We start from the raw sequence: 16,814 nt of genomic DNA on the forward strand, positions 1-16,814 counted from the left end.
TTTTCACTTTATATTGTTGTACTAGTTTAATTTTTTACCACACACATATAGATGTGAGTTATAATTTTTCCTAATTAATACTTCCAGTTAAAAACAAAAAATTTAACAGTTGTGTTTTATTTTTGGTCTTTCCTAAAGCCACTAATAGTCATTTTTTTAAGAAGGCATACATGCATTAAAAAGTAGGGTAGGAAAAGACGACAGCAGACAACAGAGGTCAGAGGGCAAGAGAATTTTAAAAGTTGTAACATACAAGCCGATTCCCTTTGTAGACCCTTGGGAATGTTCTGGGACATCTGAAGGTGGAAGGGCAGGTGGGGCTACGACGGGAGAATCAGCTGCAAGTCTGCCTTAGAAGCAGTTGAGAGTGGCAGGCTGGAGGCTTGCCTTTTAGAGAGGCTGAAGCAGAGGACTCTGTATTTGAGAACACTGTGTACAACTGGGGGACGGGGATTAGGAAGAAGTCTGTATATGAAATATAAGACTTCTCCCAACCCTCTTTCCTCAGGGGAAGCTACCCAGACACTAGGGGTCAACCTTATATCTGCACTTCTATTCCACATCCTGTCAGGAGATGGGAGGATTCCTCTTTGGGGAAAATGGCCAGTGTGAGAGAAAAGACCCACAGATCCTGAGAGGTGTGAGTGGCTCAACTGTAGAGTCTGGCCCACGCTTGATACCTGCAGGGAAGCCCATCAAACCCCTTATAGACACACAGATTCTCCAACTGGCTTTTTAGTGTTTTCTCCTAGATATGAGCAAGCAAACAAGGGTCACCTTACATTTGAGGAAAGCCCCCGACACGACAATTACACCAAAACAAACTAGCAGTAGAAAAGAATTTGGAGGAAACGAGAGAATACAGGAAAAGAAAAGAAAAAGTTAAAACAATGATATCCTTGCATAGGTTAAAAAATGCATCTATGAAACATGAACAGAGTGCTGTAAAAATGGAAAAGGCAAACAAGAAGACTTTTTGGAAACCAATAAAAAAATGTAATGGAAAGTATCAAACAAATAACACAAGATAATTTCTCCAAAGTGAAGTTACTAGCAGCCAGCTTGAGAGAACTACCCAGTGTCTAGATTCACAGATACATCATTGTGAAAGTTCAGGTTACCAAGAATAAAACGACGACCCTTACAGGTTTCTAATGAGAAAGGAAAAAGAGGTCACATGATACAGAGGACTGGGAATCAGAATAGAGTGGCTATTAGCAGAGAATAAGTGATACCTTCAAAAATTCTAAGAAAAATTTTCTACCAAAAATTCTACACTCAGCCAAACTATCAAATAAATGTACATGTATGCTAAAAACATTTTCAAATATCTCCAAAAATTTTTCTCCTATGGACCCTTACTAAGGAAGCTACACAAGGATATGCTTCAGCAAAACAAAGGAGCATACCAAAAAAGAAGACATGAGACACAGGAAACAGACGATCCAATATAGGAGAGAGGTAAAGGGAATTCTCAGGATCATGGGAAAGGGAAATAGCAAGTATCAGCAATGCAGCAGGCCTGGAGAACAACTGTCCAGAGGGGACTAGAGTCTAGAACAGGAATCCGTGAAACAAAGTAAACTAGCAAGTTACTAATGTGTGTTTCAATATACCTAAGAGAAATTTATTCTTCTGTCAGAGTGTTTGAGGATAAACTGAAAGGTACACAGAAAACAAAGCAAACAAAAACATTAGACAATACTTAATAACAGAGAAAAAATGGGCAACAAAGGAAATAAAAGCACAACACATTATTAGGCTCATCTATGAATACTACTTATACAGTCATAATAATGTAAATATTAAAAATCGACTGAACCAAACACTATAATATAAACACCCAGGGAGAACAGGGACAGTGGAGCAGCAGCACGGGGGGAGGAGCCACCAGAGCAAACCTAATCCTTATCTTCCACATTGGAAAATAAATGAAACCAAAAAAGTACAAAGTAGCAGTACACATACGGTATTTAAAAATATGGATGTCAATATTAGAAGAAACATGAAAAAGTTGAAAGTGATTATCTCTGAAAAGGGGTAGGCCTTCAAGCACTGACTTTTAAAACTATGTACATGGATTTACCTTGATAAAAAATAAAAATTAAATCTAAAATAAAAACAATGTAATGTCTTTTATGAAGGTCAACACTGATTAGTGAAAACAACTGAATTACAGGGTAAGTTCTTTATTTTTCTTTATCTCCCACTAACGGTAATTTACTCTGTTCCTCTGATTCCTTTCTCTTGTTTACCTGGGCTTTTTGGTGGGGGGTGCGCCATCACTGAAGAATCCAAAAATCTCGTCTATATCAGAGGCCTGGCTCCCTGTAGAAGCCATCCAGTTTCTAAAATAGATTAAACACCATGGACCACAATTAGATATGTGAAGCATACCATTCAAAATAACATTACATTTAAACAGTTTTAATAATATGTATACCCTTCAAGGTATTTGGGAGGTATCCCCTGCTTAACAGAAATTAATTAATGAGCATTACAAACTTAAGGAATTAAATTAGTCTAACATCATCTTGCTTCTGTTCCTGAAGGCCTCCCCTGCAAAACAACAATGTCAACTCATGTTAATCACTGGCCATCACTCTGTGGAGCTTAAGAAATACCTGTTATTCTCCACATGAGATGGGTTTGGAAAAGACTTAGGGGATAAAAATAACCCATGGATAAGTGTGTTAATATCCCCCAATTATCCATTTACTCTCAACTGAAGAAATCACTGGGTCAAGATATGATAACCAATACTAATTTGCTGACTGACAGACATTTCCTATGTGCTCACAGTAGTGGGGCGTGTCTCTCTAAATATGCACTGGACTTTTAAATCAAGCCACTGTGATAAATAGTAAAGACATTATCAAGCAAATATGTATGAAAAATGGCCAATTATGTTCAGGTACTTGGATAACTAGCAAAAGTAAAAGAATTACCATGATTATAGTGAGAACTGTAAAGAAGTTTTAACTGCTCAAAACTTTAGTAAATCTGCTACATCAAAGAACTGTTAATTTAAAAATAGCAGTAACACTGTAAACATACAGTATAGAAGACAATACATACTACCAGTTTTGGGTGTTTTATTACATTCCACTGTCACTATTTACAATTGAACTACTACTAATTATTGAAAGCCTACTGTTTAATTAGAAAGCTTTTTTATTAAACTTTTTTAGGTTTTCTGAATTAATTTTTCTGATAAACAGAAGACTCAGTTCTTAACCTCGTATTCCATCACACATAGTGGAATTCTTCTTTAGTATCATAATCATTAGGAAAATAGAAATCATAAAAATCACAGAAGTGAGTTAGGAAGTAGATCATCTTTCCAGTCAATTCTTTCATTTGGTTGGGTAAGAAAGCTGGGACTTGGGAGAAGACAGATGAATCACTTAACTCAGTAAATCCTGCCTTAACTCAATCATCTGGAATGCTTGTTAATAGTATATATTCTTCTTCTTCTTCTTTTTTTTTTTTTTGAGATAGAGTCTCACTCTGTTGCCCAGGCTAGAGTGCCATGGCATCAGCCTAGCTCACAGCAACCTCACGCTCCTGGACTCAGGCAATTCTCCTGCCTCAGCCTCCCCAGTAGCTGGGACTACAGGCAAGCGCCACCATGCCCGGCTAATTTTTTCTATATATTTTTAGTTGTCCAGATAATTTCTTTCTATTTTTTTAGTAGAGATGGGGTCTCGCTCTTGCTCAGGCTGGTCTCGAACTCCTGACCTCAAGCAATCCACCCGCCTCGGCCTCCCAGCGTGCTAGGATTACAGGCGTGAGCCACCACACCCAACCAAAAGTATATATTCTTAAAAATAAACTCAATTAAATTTTTTTTTAAAAAGTATGTTTCCAGGCTCTAATCCAAAATTACAAAACCAGAATTCCCAGGGGATTGTTACAATATGTCAAATAGGGAACACCTAAATAAAACGCAAGCTTTATTTTTCCAGAAAAATAAAACTATTTTGTTAAAATGTAGGATGCACACGAGGCACACCATTATGCCATCCTCCTCTCCTTTAAATGTATGCATTATAGTCTAATAGCTTCCCAGTTTACTAATACCAATAGCCAGGTTTTAACCATCCTTAAAATATTTTCATGAAGTTTTAATTTATGTGAAGTCATTTCCTATTCTCAAGTCTATGCTCTGCACTGTAGAACTAGTGCTATCAATAGAAGAGTGGTAACTTCTACCACATACAGGACAACCCATCAGTTTGGGGATATTTTTTAAAAGTACACAAAGAAAAGCTTACATGTTTATGCTCTTTCCTTAAATATGGTTCTATAAACCCATCATCTAAGCAAATAACTCTCAAGTATAAACACTGTGTACTGAGAGAGATGAAAGTAAAATGTAGAGGGAAGTTAATGTTTTGAAGACAGACATCTTCAGAATTCAATGCTGAATTTGGCTACTAAACCAGTTTTATTTAATAAATTCTCTTACGGTTCTTAAATACCATGCACTATTTATAAATATTAACTCATTTAATCCCTATAACCTTAAGAGGCACTATTATTGCCCTATTTTATAGGTGAAAAAACTGAAGGCACAAAAATACTGGGTATCTGGTAGTACCAGAACTCACACCATGGCAATTCTGCCTCCCAAGTCCATTCTCTTAACTATGCTATTACTAAGTAAAAATATTCTCCAAGCACAGGTTGAACAACCCAAATCCAAAATCTGAAACTTTTTGAGCACAGACATGACACTCAAGGGAAATGCTCATTGGAATATCTCAGATTTTGGATTTCTGGATTAGGGATGTTCAAATGGTAAATATAATGCAAATATTCCAAAATAAAAAAAAAAAACCTGAAATCCAAATCATTTTAGATAAGGAATTTTCAAACTTTTTTAGCTTTTCAGTATTTTTTTTTAACGTGAAGTCTAAACTATCAACAAAGGAAGAGCCTACATTCTGTTTAATAGAAAGCAGATTTACCTGAAATAATTCTGTGTAACCCTTAATAGCTTCTTCGTAACCAAGTGCTCCACAGATGCAATCTTGGCAGTCAACTAAATTCAGAAGCTGGATAAAACTACTTTCTCTGATGACAAGCACTGTTTGTTGTATACTTCTCATCACCACTAATCTACCAGAACCCTGGCTTAGTCCTATCATGTTTTCCTGGAAAATATGTAAGATCATTTTTGCTAGATTGTATTTCTGACAGACGGTCAATTCTTGTTGTCTACACCTGAATACTAAGCTTTCTGGCTTCTGTTTCTTTACAGAGTCAACAGTTCTGAAGGTCCCTTCCATCTACTATAATTTTTTTTTTTTTTTTGAGGCAGAGTCCCGCTCTGTAACCCTGGCTTAGGGTGCCGTGGCGTCAGCCTAGCTCACGGCAACCTCAAACTCCTGGGCTCAAGCAATCCTCCTGCCTCAGTCTCCCCAGTAGCTGGGACTACAGGCATGCGCCACCATGCCCAGCTAATTTTTTTCTATATATTTTTAGTTGTCCAGCTAATTTCTTTCTATTTTTAGTAGAGACGGTATCTCGCTCTTGTTCAGGCTGGTTTCAAACTCCTGACCTCAAGCGATCCTCCGCCTCGGCCTCCCAGAGTGCTGGGATGACAGGCGTGAGCCACCGCGCCCAGCCCATCTACTATAATTTTAAAAAATTAAATGTAGCCAGTAGCTTCTGACTAGAATGTTTAGGATCCTCTTATTTAAGAACTGAATGAGAAGTACTTTATGCCCATATTACATTTGATCACATACTCATCTTGTTTTCTAACAGAATAACATCTTTTCTTCAGTCTAAAGGATGCCTCACATGATAAAATCCCACATGGACTCCCCAATGGCACATAAGCATAACCATATTTTATTTCTTCTAGAGTACTGTCTTCAGAAAAAAAATTCATTTTAGTACTTACTCAAAACAATGTGCAGTTATTACCAAAGAGCTTCAAAGCTAACCATGAAAATCTAAAACAGAATTCCTAACATGCATCAACATGCGTCAACTCGTTCACACACTGATTTCTTCACATGATCACTATTTGAGTTTTCATTTTAGCAGGACTTGTCATGTATAGCAAAAGTGGAAATTGTTTTTCTGCCACAAGAAAACAAAGGCAATTACCTGTGGCAGTGTCTTCATTACTCCAATTACCGCTAAGCCTCTGAGAAATCCTTCAAGGCCAAGAGAGTACAGCAAAATAAATTCAGATACTTGGTAAAAGCTGAGAAAAGTAACAGCAACCTCATTAACAAAATTTTTAAGGCTGGTGTCTTCACATGAGATAGAACACTTATACTTTGAAATTTGTCAGCTTTGCAGGAAACAGAATGCTTATATCTGGTGGGTGAAAAAGGGCAAAATCAAAGCAAGTGTTCAAGGAAAAAAGAACAGTAAGAAACATGGAAAAGGGCAAGAGAAAATGGACTGGTTATCTGAATGAAATTAAGTTTGTACATAGCAAAGGACCTGTGCATTTGAAAACATCAAAGAACCCCAGCAGCTCTTGCTCTAACAGTATCTTGGTGCTAGCAAAGACAGCCAACTCTGGCCCTTCTCTCCATTCAAGAATCTGAGTGAGGTCTCCCCCTGGCTTTCCTCATTCTGAGCTGCGTCTCTCCTGTGCTTCCAGTACATAATCTGCAGCTCAAAACAAGGGGCAAGACAGATTGAACTCAGAATAATACACTTGGGGGGTATATTAGCAGATGGAATAAACCAAACAAAAGAAAAATTCCAATTTTTTAACGCATTTTTGCCTAGAAATAAAAGATCTACCAATTGACCACTTGAGAAAGTAGTATATTTCTTACTTTGAAAGGATCAGTTTTATTTATAGCTAGGCTTCCCCCCCCCCCATTTTAAAAAAATAAAGCAGTGACTAGAATAAAGTAATGGCTTATTTCTCTAGCATAAACATAGAAAATCGTTAACTTCATGTCATTTTTTAAGGGAAAAAGATAGTCATCATCAGACTTGAGAAGAAACCAAATCCCTCTAATTGTGGCTTTTGGACTAATTCCAACACATCTGGCTCTCAGCAACTGTGGGAGGAGGGAGGAAGGAAAGGACACCCAGAATAAGGTATACAAAAGAGCACTCAACAAGCTTGTCACCAATGAACAAATTAAATACCCTGCTTGGGTAGCTGATGAATTCAGTTCCACAGTGTAGATTGTAGCCTTTCCTAACAGTATGTAAAGCAAAGTTGTCATCCTCCAATGCACAGAGAAATTACATCGACCTGTGCCTGCATGAGCTCTCTGTGTGCCCCAGTCTCCAAGTATTTCCTCTATCTACGGCTTAGTCGGTTCCTACTTTTATGCCTAAGTGTGCCTGACACCCTCTACCTTCTGTCAGATAAGATCTGTATCACTCATTTCCTGAAAATATGCTTTAACATAGTCACTGATAAAATGCCAGACTGATGCCATTTATCCTTGCCATTTTACCAGCAAACAATGACCCATACCTGAACAACTCGAGAATGACCTCATCAGAGATAGGGTTTCTGAAAGACCTTAAGGATTGAGAGATATAACCCCAAATTCTAGAATGACCTTTAACTTAAGTCCCCAAATAAAACATACTGGTATTACAGGCTCAAGAGCTCAGATGTTTTTATCAGTTATTTTAAACTATAAAGTCAAAGTAACACACCATGTATAGAGAACAAAATTGTTTCCAGAAGGAATAATGGAACACTCAAAATCTGATTTGAATTAGAAGTTGGTGACTGGAAGTGATGATTTTACCATGCAAAGAATGACAACTTCTTTGTCACTGCTTTTCCTCCTGTGAAGCTTCTGAGAAGGTGTAGCCTAAAAACAATGAAAATGTTGCTAAGGAAGGACATTTTAAAAATATTAAATTTAATAAAAATATCTTTCACGTACCAAGTATTATGCTCATATAAACAATTCTATTACAAATGGCATTTCATTAAAAATGAAATTAAATAAATCTTTAAGGGCAAGATTTTATGTTCTAGTGAGTCCTTAAAAATTAAATTCCTACTACTAAAATAATGTGAGTTACACATGGGGATACTCTCACTGCTTACTTTTCATGCCAACAAAGTACACGTGATATGCTAAGTACAAACGAGACTCCTCCGAGTCTGGGGGATCCCAGAAGGTGCCATGATTAATTACAGAGGATATCTCTATGAGTTAAAGTTTCTCAAGTCTTAATGAAGGGAAGATTTTTCTGTCATAATAAAAATGAAAATATAATGGCTGGGCATGGTAGCTCATGCCTGTAATCTCAGCACTCTGGGAGGCTGAGGCAGGAGTTCAAGACCAGCCTGAGCAAGAGCAAGACCCTGTCTCTACTAAAAATAGGAAAAATTAGCAGGGCATGGTGGTGCTCACCTGCAGTCCTAGCTACTCAGGAGGCAGAGGTAGGAACTCCCTTGAGCCCACGAGTTCGAGGTTCCAGTGAGCTATGATCACACCACTGCACTCCAGCCTGGGTGGCAGAGTGAGTGAATCCCTGACTCAATAAAAAAAAAAAAATTGAGTAAGTGTACACCTCACCTAATTTTCACCCCTTTTCACTTCCCTGAGGATTTCTCATTTAAAAAGTACTGAAAATTAAAAAAAAAATCAAAAGCAATAAAAAATAAATACTATTTTGACAAAATGAAGCTGAGAAAAGTTTATGATTAAAACCCCTCAAGTGTAGCTGAATGTCCACAATGATTAAGTGAATTCACTGGCTACACCAGGTGAAACATCTTGGAGATTCTCACATTGTGGGCATAGAACCCAAAACCTATTAATAGTAAAATCAAGGACATAAGTGTAAGAAAAATACAAAGTAGATCTGTTTCACAATTAGTCTTAGAATTAATTAAAAGGAAAATTAGTCAAATGTTCTACAACACTGAGATAAAGAAAAAAATTACTCAAGTCCAATTTATTCATCATTACAAAATTACTTTTGAGTTCATGTTCAAGTACACAATATTTTAAACAGATATAACGGATAAAAAATAATCAAACACTTATCATAGGTTCTTCGTTATATTTAAAACCCAGTTATCAGACTACGCAATGAAGAGGTATTTAAGAATAAGCCTGTTTTGAGTGCATTCAACTTCTCTTTTAATTTTATCATTCAACAGCTATTAAATTTAAGTCCACTAAATGTTAGGCTCTTGACCTTCCCACTGAGAATGGCAACAGAACTGGAGGCCCAAACGGGTTGTCCCATTTTCTTTTAACAAAAAAGAGGGTAGACGACTAGATTTGGGGGCGATTTATATGCAGTCTCCTTAAGGAAGGAGAGAAAACGCCTGTTGAATTTCTCATGGTACTTTCTAACTTGCACTTACATGAACTCGCACCATTTTCCTTTTTTTACTGGGAGAAGAAAGTAGAATATCACGCCTCAGAAAGTCAAAGACCTGTGCTTCCGGACATTTTCTTTAGTAATCTTACTCCAGCTTCAACCTTACGGGAAACTAAGCTTGAAACGATGAACAGCAACTTAAAGAATAGGATTCAAATATAAAACAACCATGATAAATTGAAAGGGAATCAATCAGAAGTTTAAGAAGGTTACTCTACGTATAAAAAATAAAATGAAATTCAGAAACAATATGGGAAAAGAGAAAAGACTAGCTGTGGGCAGTATGGCTGGAACAGCTTTAGCAAACTCACAGGACAAACTGAGCTTGGCTCTTTAAAGAGTACTGTGCCATGTGAAACAAAGATGCTAGCTATCTATATCCATAGAATACATTTGATAGGCACACAACTCCAGCAATATTCTACTTATTGGTCATTGATTAGGACCTTATGAAAGTAGTGTGTCCAATTTAAGGAATACATGGAAAATGTCACTGAGTCAAGGAACAGAAAACGTGGCTCGCCTGCCAAATAAAAATTTAAAAGGATTTGGTGCTTAGCTTGAAAGAAACAAGGGACTTGATAAAAACCTCCTTTAAAGAGCAGTTTCCCCCACCTAACCCCTGTCTTTACCCCACCACTGCCTCTCTTAGAGACAAGTGCACTTGGCACCTTTACCATCTTCTCCTGCAAAGCAGAATCTTTTGGCTTCTGACCTGGAGATCTATGAACTGGAATGGCAGTTTTTTAAAACCTCAGTTTTTACTAAATGCTAGGCCTATAAGTACGTGCTACAACTTCACTTTCTTATTCACAGAAAAAGATCTTTGTTCAGCTGCCCTATGAACTGATTTTAAGAAGCTTTTGCATTAGTTCGGAATTACCTAACACAAGACCTGGCTCTGGGTGTTTACAGATTACTATCTACAGAACATTTGTGGGATGGAAGTTCTCTGCCTAAGTATTCATTTGTTTTGGCTTATGAACTTTTTGAAATTGACTGAGGAGAAATTCCTAGAAAGCCTAGACATTCCTTCTGTCTCTCCTTTCAGCCACACTGGCCTCTAGACTCTTCCTCAAACAGGGCAGGTACACTCGTAGCCTTACGGGCTTTCTTTGTAGGGATTGTTCCTTCTGCCTGGAACACTCTTTGCCCATGTATCTGCACAGGTTTTTGTGCCTTTGCTCAAATCATACCTTCTTAATGATGCTACCCTGATCATCCTATTTAAAACTGCATTCCCTCATGCAACTATTCTACTTTTTATTTCATAGTACATATCACCCTCTAACATACCAATTATACTCATTAGTAGTATAATGACTATATTAATTATGTTTGTCATCTACCTCTTCCACTAGAATGTGAGCTCCTCAAAGACAGGGATCTTCTGTCTATTTAGTTCACAGATGTATCCCAAGATTGCAGAACAGTGCCCAGCACATGGTAGGTATTCAGATATTTATTTAATGAACTAAATCAAATGAAAGAACACCCTGTCACTGCTTTTAATACTGCAAGGACCACAAAAAGCCATTTTAGTTTTTAAATGAGACAAATAGGAAAACTGTGTACACGAGTAAATCAAGATTCAGACTGTCCTTTTTCAGATATGCCAACGGTCGTAACAGTGAGTGAAGGTAATCTGATTCTAGCAAGCAAATGAAGGATTTCAGACTTAAGGTTTCAACACCATTGTCTCACACTGGAACATTTTATATATAAATCACTTTATTTTTATATTATAACTCAAGTTTCTGATATCTAAGATGAAAACAGAGTTTTAAACATAGATTCTTAAGGGAAGAACTCTTTCTGGCAAATGACTCAAGGACATGAGTATTTAGAGTTAAGAAATCAGTTTCTCTTATTTTTTATTGTTATCATTAATATATATTTTAGAGACAAGGCTTTACTCTGTTGCCCAGGCTGAAGCACAGTGGTGTGATCATAGCTCACTGCAGCCTCAAACTTCTGGGCTCAAGCAATCCTCCCACCTTAGCCTCCTTAGTAGATGGGAATATAGGCATGCACCACCAAGCCTGGCTAATCTTTCTATTTTTTTGTAGAGACAGGGTCTCGCTATGTTGCCCAGGCTGGTCTTGAACTCCTGGCCTCAAGTGATCCTCCTGCCCTAGCCTCCCAATGTGCTGGGATTACAGTCATGAGCCACTGTGCCCGGCCAGTTTCTCTTATTTTATGTATTAAATCTATCCAATGAACTTTACAATTAGAGAAAAAGAAAAGCTTATGTAGCAGTGAAAGAGATTTAAAAACACAAATTGGGTTAAGTCATGGTTTAAAACCATTCCATGGCTTCTCAGTGTTTAATAAAATCAAACTCCTCATCGTAGCTACAAGACCTGGCATGATCTGGCATCTGCTGTCCACACAACACCCACCTGGCCCTCTCCCTCACTCGCTGGACTCCAGGGCCATGCAGGGCTCTTTCAGTTACTTCAACACACCCTACACATTCCTGGCTCGCTGCCTTCACCCAGAGCGATATTCTGCAAGTACAATACCTCCCCATTTTGAAGTCTCAGCTTAAACGTGACCCTTTGCAGTCTGGTTTTCCATCCCCCTCACCCCAAGTGCTTCATTTACCCTTCAGCTGCTTATCTGCATCTCTTAACACTTGCAATCATTAGCCTCTCCCACAAGAATGAAAGCTCCTCCATGACAGGTACAGTGTCTGCCTTATTTATCAGCCCATCCCCAGACCCAGCACAGTTCCTGTTATATATTATAGTAAGTGTTTATACAGTGTAATAAATGTTCAAATAGTTGATCAAGTGAGTGTTACCTACCATGAGTTAATTTAAAGCCTAAGAGATCAACTGATACTTCCAATTTTCTGAGCTAGAAAAACCAGGCCGTGTGGGTAAAGCTGTATAATGGTATTTTCTTTTATGCCAAACACTCCTGTCTGTGGCCGACAACCGTCACTCACCTGTTTAAGGCTAACGCTCATCTCTACACATAATTCTCACCTGCGTTGGAGGAGCCTTCTTTATCTTTCAGTTTTCTCCTTCCCAATGACATGAGAAGAAATTGAGGCTACATAATACTTTTGTTGAAAGTCTATGGATTTGTTTTATAAAACAAAGCTACATGTACTTAACTCTCAGTCCACTTCCACTTTGTTGTTTTCCTGTGGCCTGGCCATGATTATATTCTGTATATGCTTGTAGAGTTTAAAATGATAGGAAGTGTCATTAGTCACAGTTGTTGAATTTTCATGTTCAAATGTTTGCTGAATGCAAACTGTGTTAAGAATATTACTATTTAATATTCCCACATCCAACTCACCTCCACCAAACACTACATTGGATTTACAGTAAGCCAGGCACTGTTTTCTATGCTTCACAAACGTTCATTCTTCTGTGAGGTAAATACTATTATCATCCTGTAACACAAATATCTTAGATAATGAAACTGAAGCATACAGATGTTAAACAGCTGCTAAAAGCACAGGGCTACTAAACAACAGACACAGAGTCGGTGTTCCTGTTGTCAAGACACGTCCCAATACAGTCTCCCCAAAGAGGATTACAACATGAGCCATACCCTTAAAAAGTCTATACTTTTAGGAGAAACGTAACGGTAAACCTAAGGTTTGTGCCAAGTTGAATATGCATGTATGAGGTACCAAGGAGAATAACACTTGTGCTTGAGGAAGATCAAGGAAAGCTTTACTGGAGATAAACGCCCTTATGGAAAATTCAATGAAATCATTAGCATTTATCCTCCTTTACCACCTAAAAGCACCTAATTCCATTCTGTCCTTTTCTTGGTTTCCCTCCCATCCCTCTGGTAGAAGATTCTCCTCTGTCCATTTCCTAGAAGTTGGAGGTTCTCGGGGTGCCCTGTGTCTTCACTGTACATCCTCCCTCCTCCCCGCCCCACCCCACTGGCTCCTACTGCTGCAGCTCAGATCTCAGCTATGCCTCAGGCCTCCGAGATTCCTGCTTAGAAGTTTCAGTTACAGGTACCTTAAGGCTTCACTTCAAACTTAAAGGTCAAGAAATAGTTCAACGACCTGCTCCTTACGGTAAGTTAAACAGATCTCTGAATGGGAGACCCACTCCATGAGTGATAAGGTAACAGGCCATTATGTCTTTCTTTCTGTTTTAAGCAGCAGCGTAAGTATTTACTGATTTTGAAAAGACTGCCATACATGTTTCAAACAAGAGAATGATGAACCAAAGGATACCTAGGAAAGTGGTTAAATTTGTAACCTTAAACTAGGATGATATTCCTTTTTTTCCTAATACAAATTAACTGAAAAATTAATATTCTCTTTAATATGTAAATAAGCTGAGCACTGAAAGCACTGTTTAGACCTGAAAAAAGATCTGAAAGCTCCAAAAAAAAGACATTACATGCCACAGAAGCCACCAGAACAACTAGAAACACTAGGCTAACTTAGAAGAAATAGCTCTAAAAGTCTTTAAAAAGTGGCCAGTGAAAATAATTGATGAAAAAAAAAAGATAAGAGAAAACAAGCTGGGGTACTAAAAACATACTTTCATAAGCAGCAAAGGAGGTTGGTGGAAGACTTAGGGAGGACACCCACAGAGCAAACAGAGAGAGAGGGCTGTGTGTGGCCTGGGCCCAAGGAAGGGTAGACACTTCATCCAGAAAAAGAATGCACCTTTCCTCCCAGATGTGAAGAGTAAGCGATCACATTTAGGCATGGCAGGAAATATGTAAAGTACAGTTAAGTAGAAAGGACAAAATGAAAACCCCCGTCATCCATCCTACGTGGAGATAAGTATTGTGGACATTTTGGTTCATGGGGAGAGAAGTAGTTTGTGAGAGGAACTCTCAGAATAAGTGAGAGCATGCTGGGTTCATGTTTATATACCAATTCCCAAAACACCATTCATTAGCATTTGTTCCTGCTTTACACCATAAACCTTCTTACATCTCAGTCTTCTTTCTTTTTTTTTTTAAATTCTTCTTCCTTCTTTTGCCTTAGTGTCTTAGTGAAATTCATCAAAAGTGCAGTAGTGCATGTTTCTACAGTAGAACGAAGAAAGCAGCAGTCCATTTGCAGTGGCTGAGAGCAGGGAGAGACCCAGGAGGAGTGGAAACCGAGAGGGAGTCAGGGCAGAGCTAGCTGCCCCTCATCCCTTCCCCATGGACACGAGTCCTTGGAATCTGTGCAACTGCAGGGAAACGCTGCTCTGGCAACAGACTTCAAACCTGCTCCTTAGCCAGAGTTAAAAGTGGATTAGGCAGTCTCTTAAGGTGACCCTGAAGGCTCTGAAGATAAATGAATAAGAGCTGAAGCTTCTGAAAGTAAATGAGGAAATTTATGAGTAATCTGTGTTTTCCTTGTTTGATGTCTAGGTATTAATAGTGCTGCATTCATGATACCTAGAATATAAAACTTGGTAATTTTTGTCCTTAAGTGTTTACCTCTTACTCTCTTTCCAAGTACTCTACTAAAATGACAATAGAGGAATTTTTTTTTAAAGGTACAAAACCAACAATGAGAGATATGGGAGAGAAGACTTCAGTAGATGAGGGATTTTTTCAATGAATTTTTGGCGATGGAAAGCAAGCTTTAGATGTAGACCTGAAAATGTGGACTGGCATAAAGTCCATTTAACTACTTGTACAAATTCTCCTCCTCAGAGCCCCTGCTAAGCCAGAGAACTATCTCATTTATTTTCTCCACCTCCAAAGCCAGGGATTTAGAAAACAATGAACTGACATCTGAATTGGCTCTAGAGTCAAATACATTAACAGGGGCAAAGAAGAATTGGAAACAGAGATTATGTCAAAAGGTGCACACTGAAAGGTGTGCAAGCTCCCATTCTGGTCCCAGCAACCCAAACAACTGTCAGATGAAATGCAAGCACACACAAACATTTGTTCAAACATATACACAAAATCCATACATACCAACCACCCTATAGCAATGCCCATCACCCAACAAGATCCATAATGAAATCTTAAAATAACAAAATAGAAGCAAAAAAAATCCTGCCAGGACCATTAGACATTTAACAAAATCCCAAGATAAAGAGTTCACTCATTTCTTAAAGAAATCTATCAAGTGCCAGGCACAGTTTTAAAGGCTGGAGTTATAAAAGCGAAGAAAACAAAGCAAAAATCCCTGCCCCCATGGAAGGCAGACAAGTCGATAAAATATGTGGGATGCTAGATAGTGACAAATGTTTTTAGGAAAAACAAAGCAGAGAAGTGAGATGGGGGTCTGCACTTTTAAATAAAGAGGTTTCCTCACTGAGGTGACATTTAAGCAATGACTTAAAGGAGGTGAGGGAGCAAGTAATTGGATACCTGAGGGAAAATATATCCAGGCAGAAGTAAGTACAGGGGCAAAGGCCCAAATCACCTGGAGGGAACAGAACCAATGCATAGAGCAGAAGAAAACTAAAAAGATTGACTCTTTGAGCCTATCGTATCTGTATAAGAAAAATGAATATAATAAAGAATCAAAGAAAAAGAAAAATCAGAGAAATAGTACAAAAAAAAGTCTCAGAACTGAAGGACATGAATTTCCAGAACTGAAAGGGCCCAATGGGAACCCAGCACAAAAGATGAGACAAGACCCACACCATGGCGCACCCTCATGAAACTACAGAACACCAGATCAGAGAATATCCTCAAAGATTCCAGAGAGAGAGAAAAGAAAACAAAGTAAGGTCTCATAAAAAGGATCTGGAGAACTATGCCTCTATAGCAATTACAGATACCACTAGATAGTATAGCAATGTCTTTACAATTCTGAAGGAAAATTATTTCCAACCTAGAATTTTATAACTACCAAACTACCAAACTAGTATGTGGGCAAAACAAAGTCATTCAAATACTTCTTAGGAAATGATTACGGTATGTGAGTCAAGAAAATAGATGTACTCCCAGAAAGAGGAAGGCATGGTTCCAGCACAAGAAGGAGATGAGTGAACTCCAGGACAATACCTGGGCAGCAGTTCTTGAGAGGAACAGTAAGGCACGAGGAGGAAGAAGCAGAGCTCCAACAAACAGATGGAAGTGATACATTGGAGCTGCAGAAAATGTTACTGATAAGAACATGGCCAATATGTTGGAGCACTTGGGAAAAAATTAACAGAGGTATATAAAAAAAACACAGGTGAAGGCCAACCTAAACACCAGGAGGCTCACAGCTGTAACAGATCACCTAGCTCAACAGTGAACAATATTTGGCAGAGGGGTAAATACATAAAAGCTACGTGTCTTAGCCAAAAATTACAGTATAACTATGCTAGAAAGTAGGGGGCGTGGAAAGGTAGGGAAGTGGTGGGGTGCAAAAGTTAAATCCTAACCTGTCACAGCAGGAAATCAACAGGCTCAACATGAGGGGAGAAAAGAAAGAATAATTTATCAAATGATTTACTAATATGAAGACATAGTAGGTCCTCGAGTAAGGACTTTTTGTTACAAAGTTGAAAAGAAAAAAGAAA

The 16,814-nt window shown here is 38.2% G+C and overlaps 1 protein-coding gene across 1 annotated transcript in view; it reads right to left on the bottom strand.

The window, feature by feature from the left end:
* FAM118B (family with sequence similarity 118 member B) overlaps nt 1–16,814 on the bottom strand; it is a 44,974-nt gene that overhangs the window by 21,230 nt on the left and 6,930 nt on the right. Inside the window, exon 2 of the mRNA XM_069468652.1 lies at nt 2,256–2,348. Within this exon, the coding sequence (XP_069324753.1) occupies nt 2,256–2,341 (86 nt within the window). The 5' untranslated portion in view covers nt 2,342–2,348. The remainder of the gene's footprint in view (nt 1–2,255; nt 2,349–16,814) is intronic.

Source organism: Eulemur rufifrons, chromosome 6, assembly GCF_041146395.1.
Source record: "Eulemur rufifrons isolate Redbay chromosome 6, OSU_ERuf_1, whole genome shotgun sequence".
Lineage (NCBI taxonomy): Eukaryota > Metazoa > Chordata > Mammalia > Primates > Lemuridae > Eulemur > Eulemur rufifrons.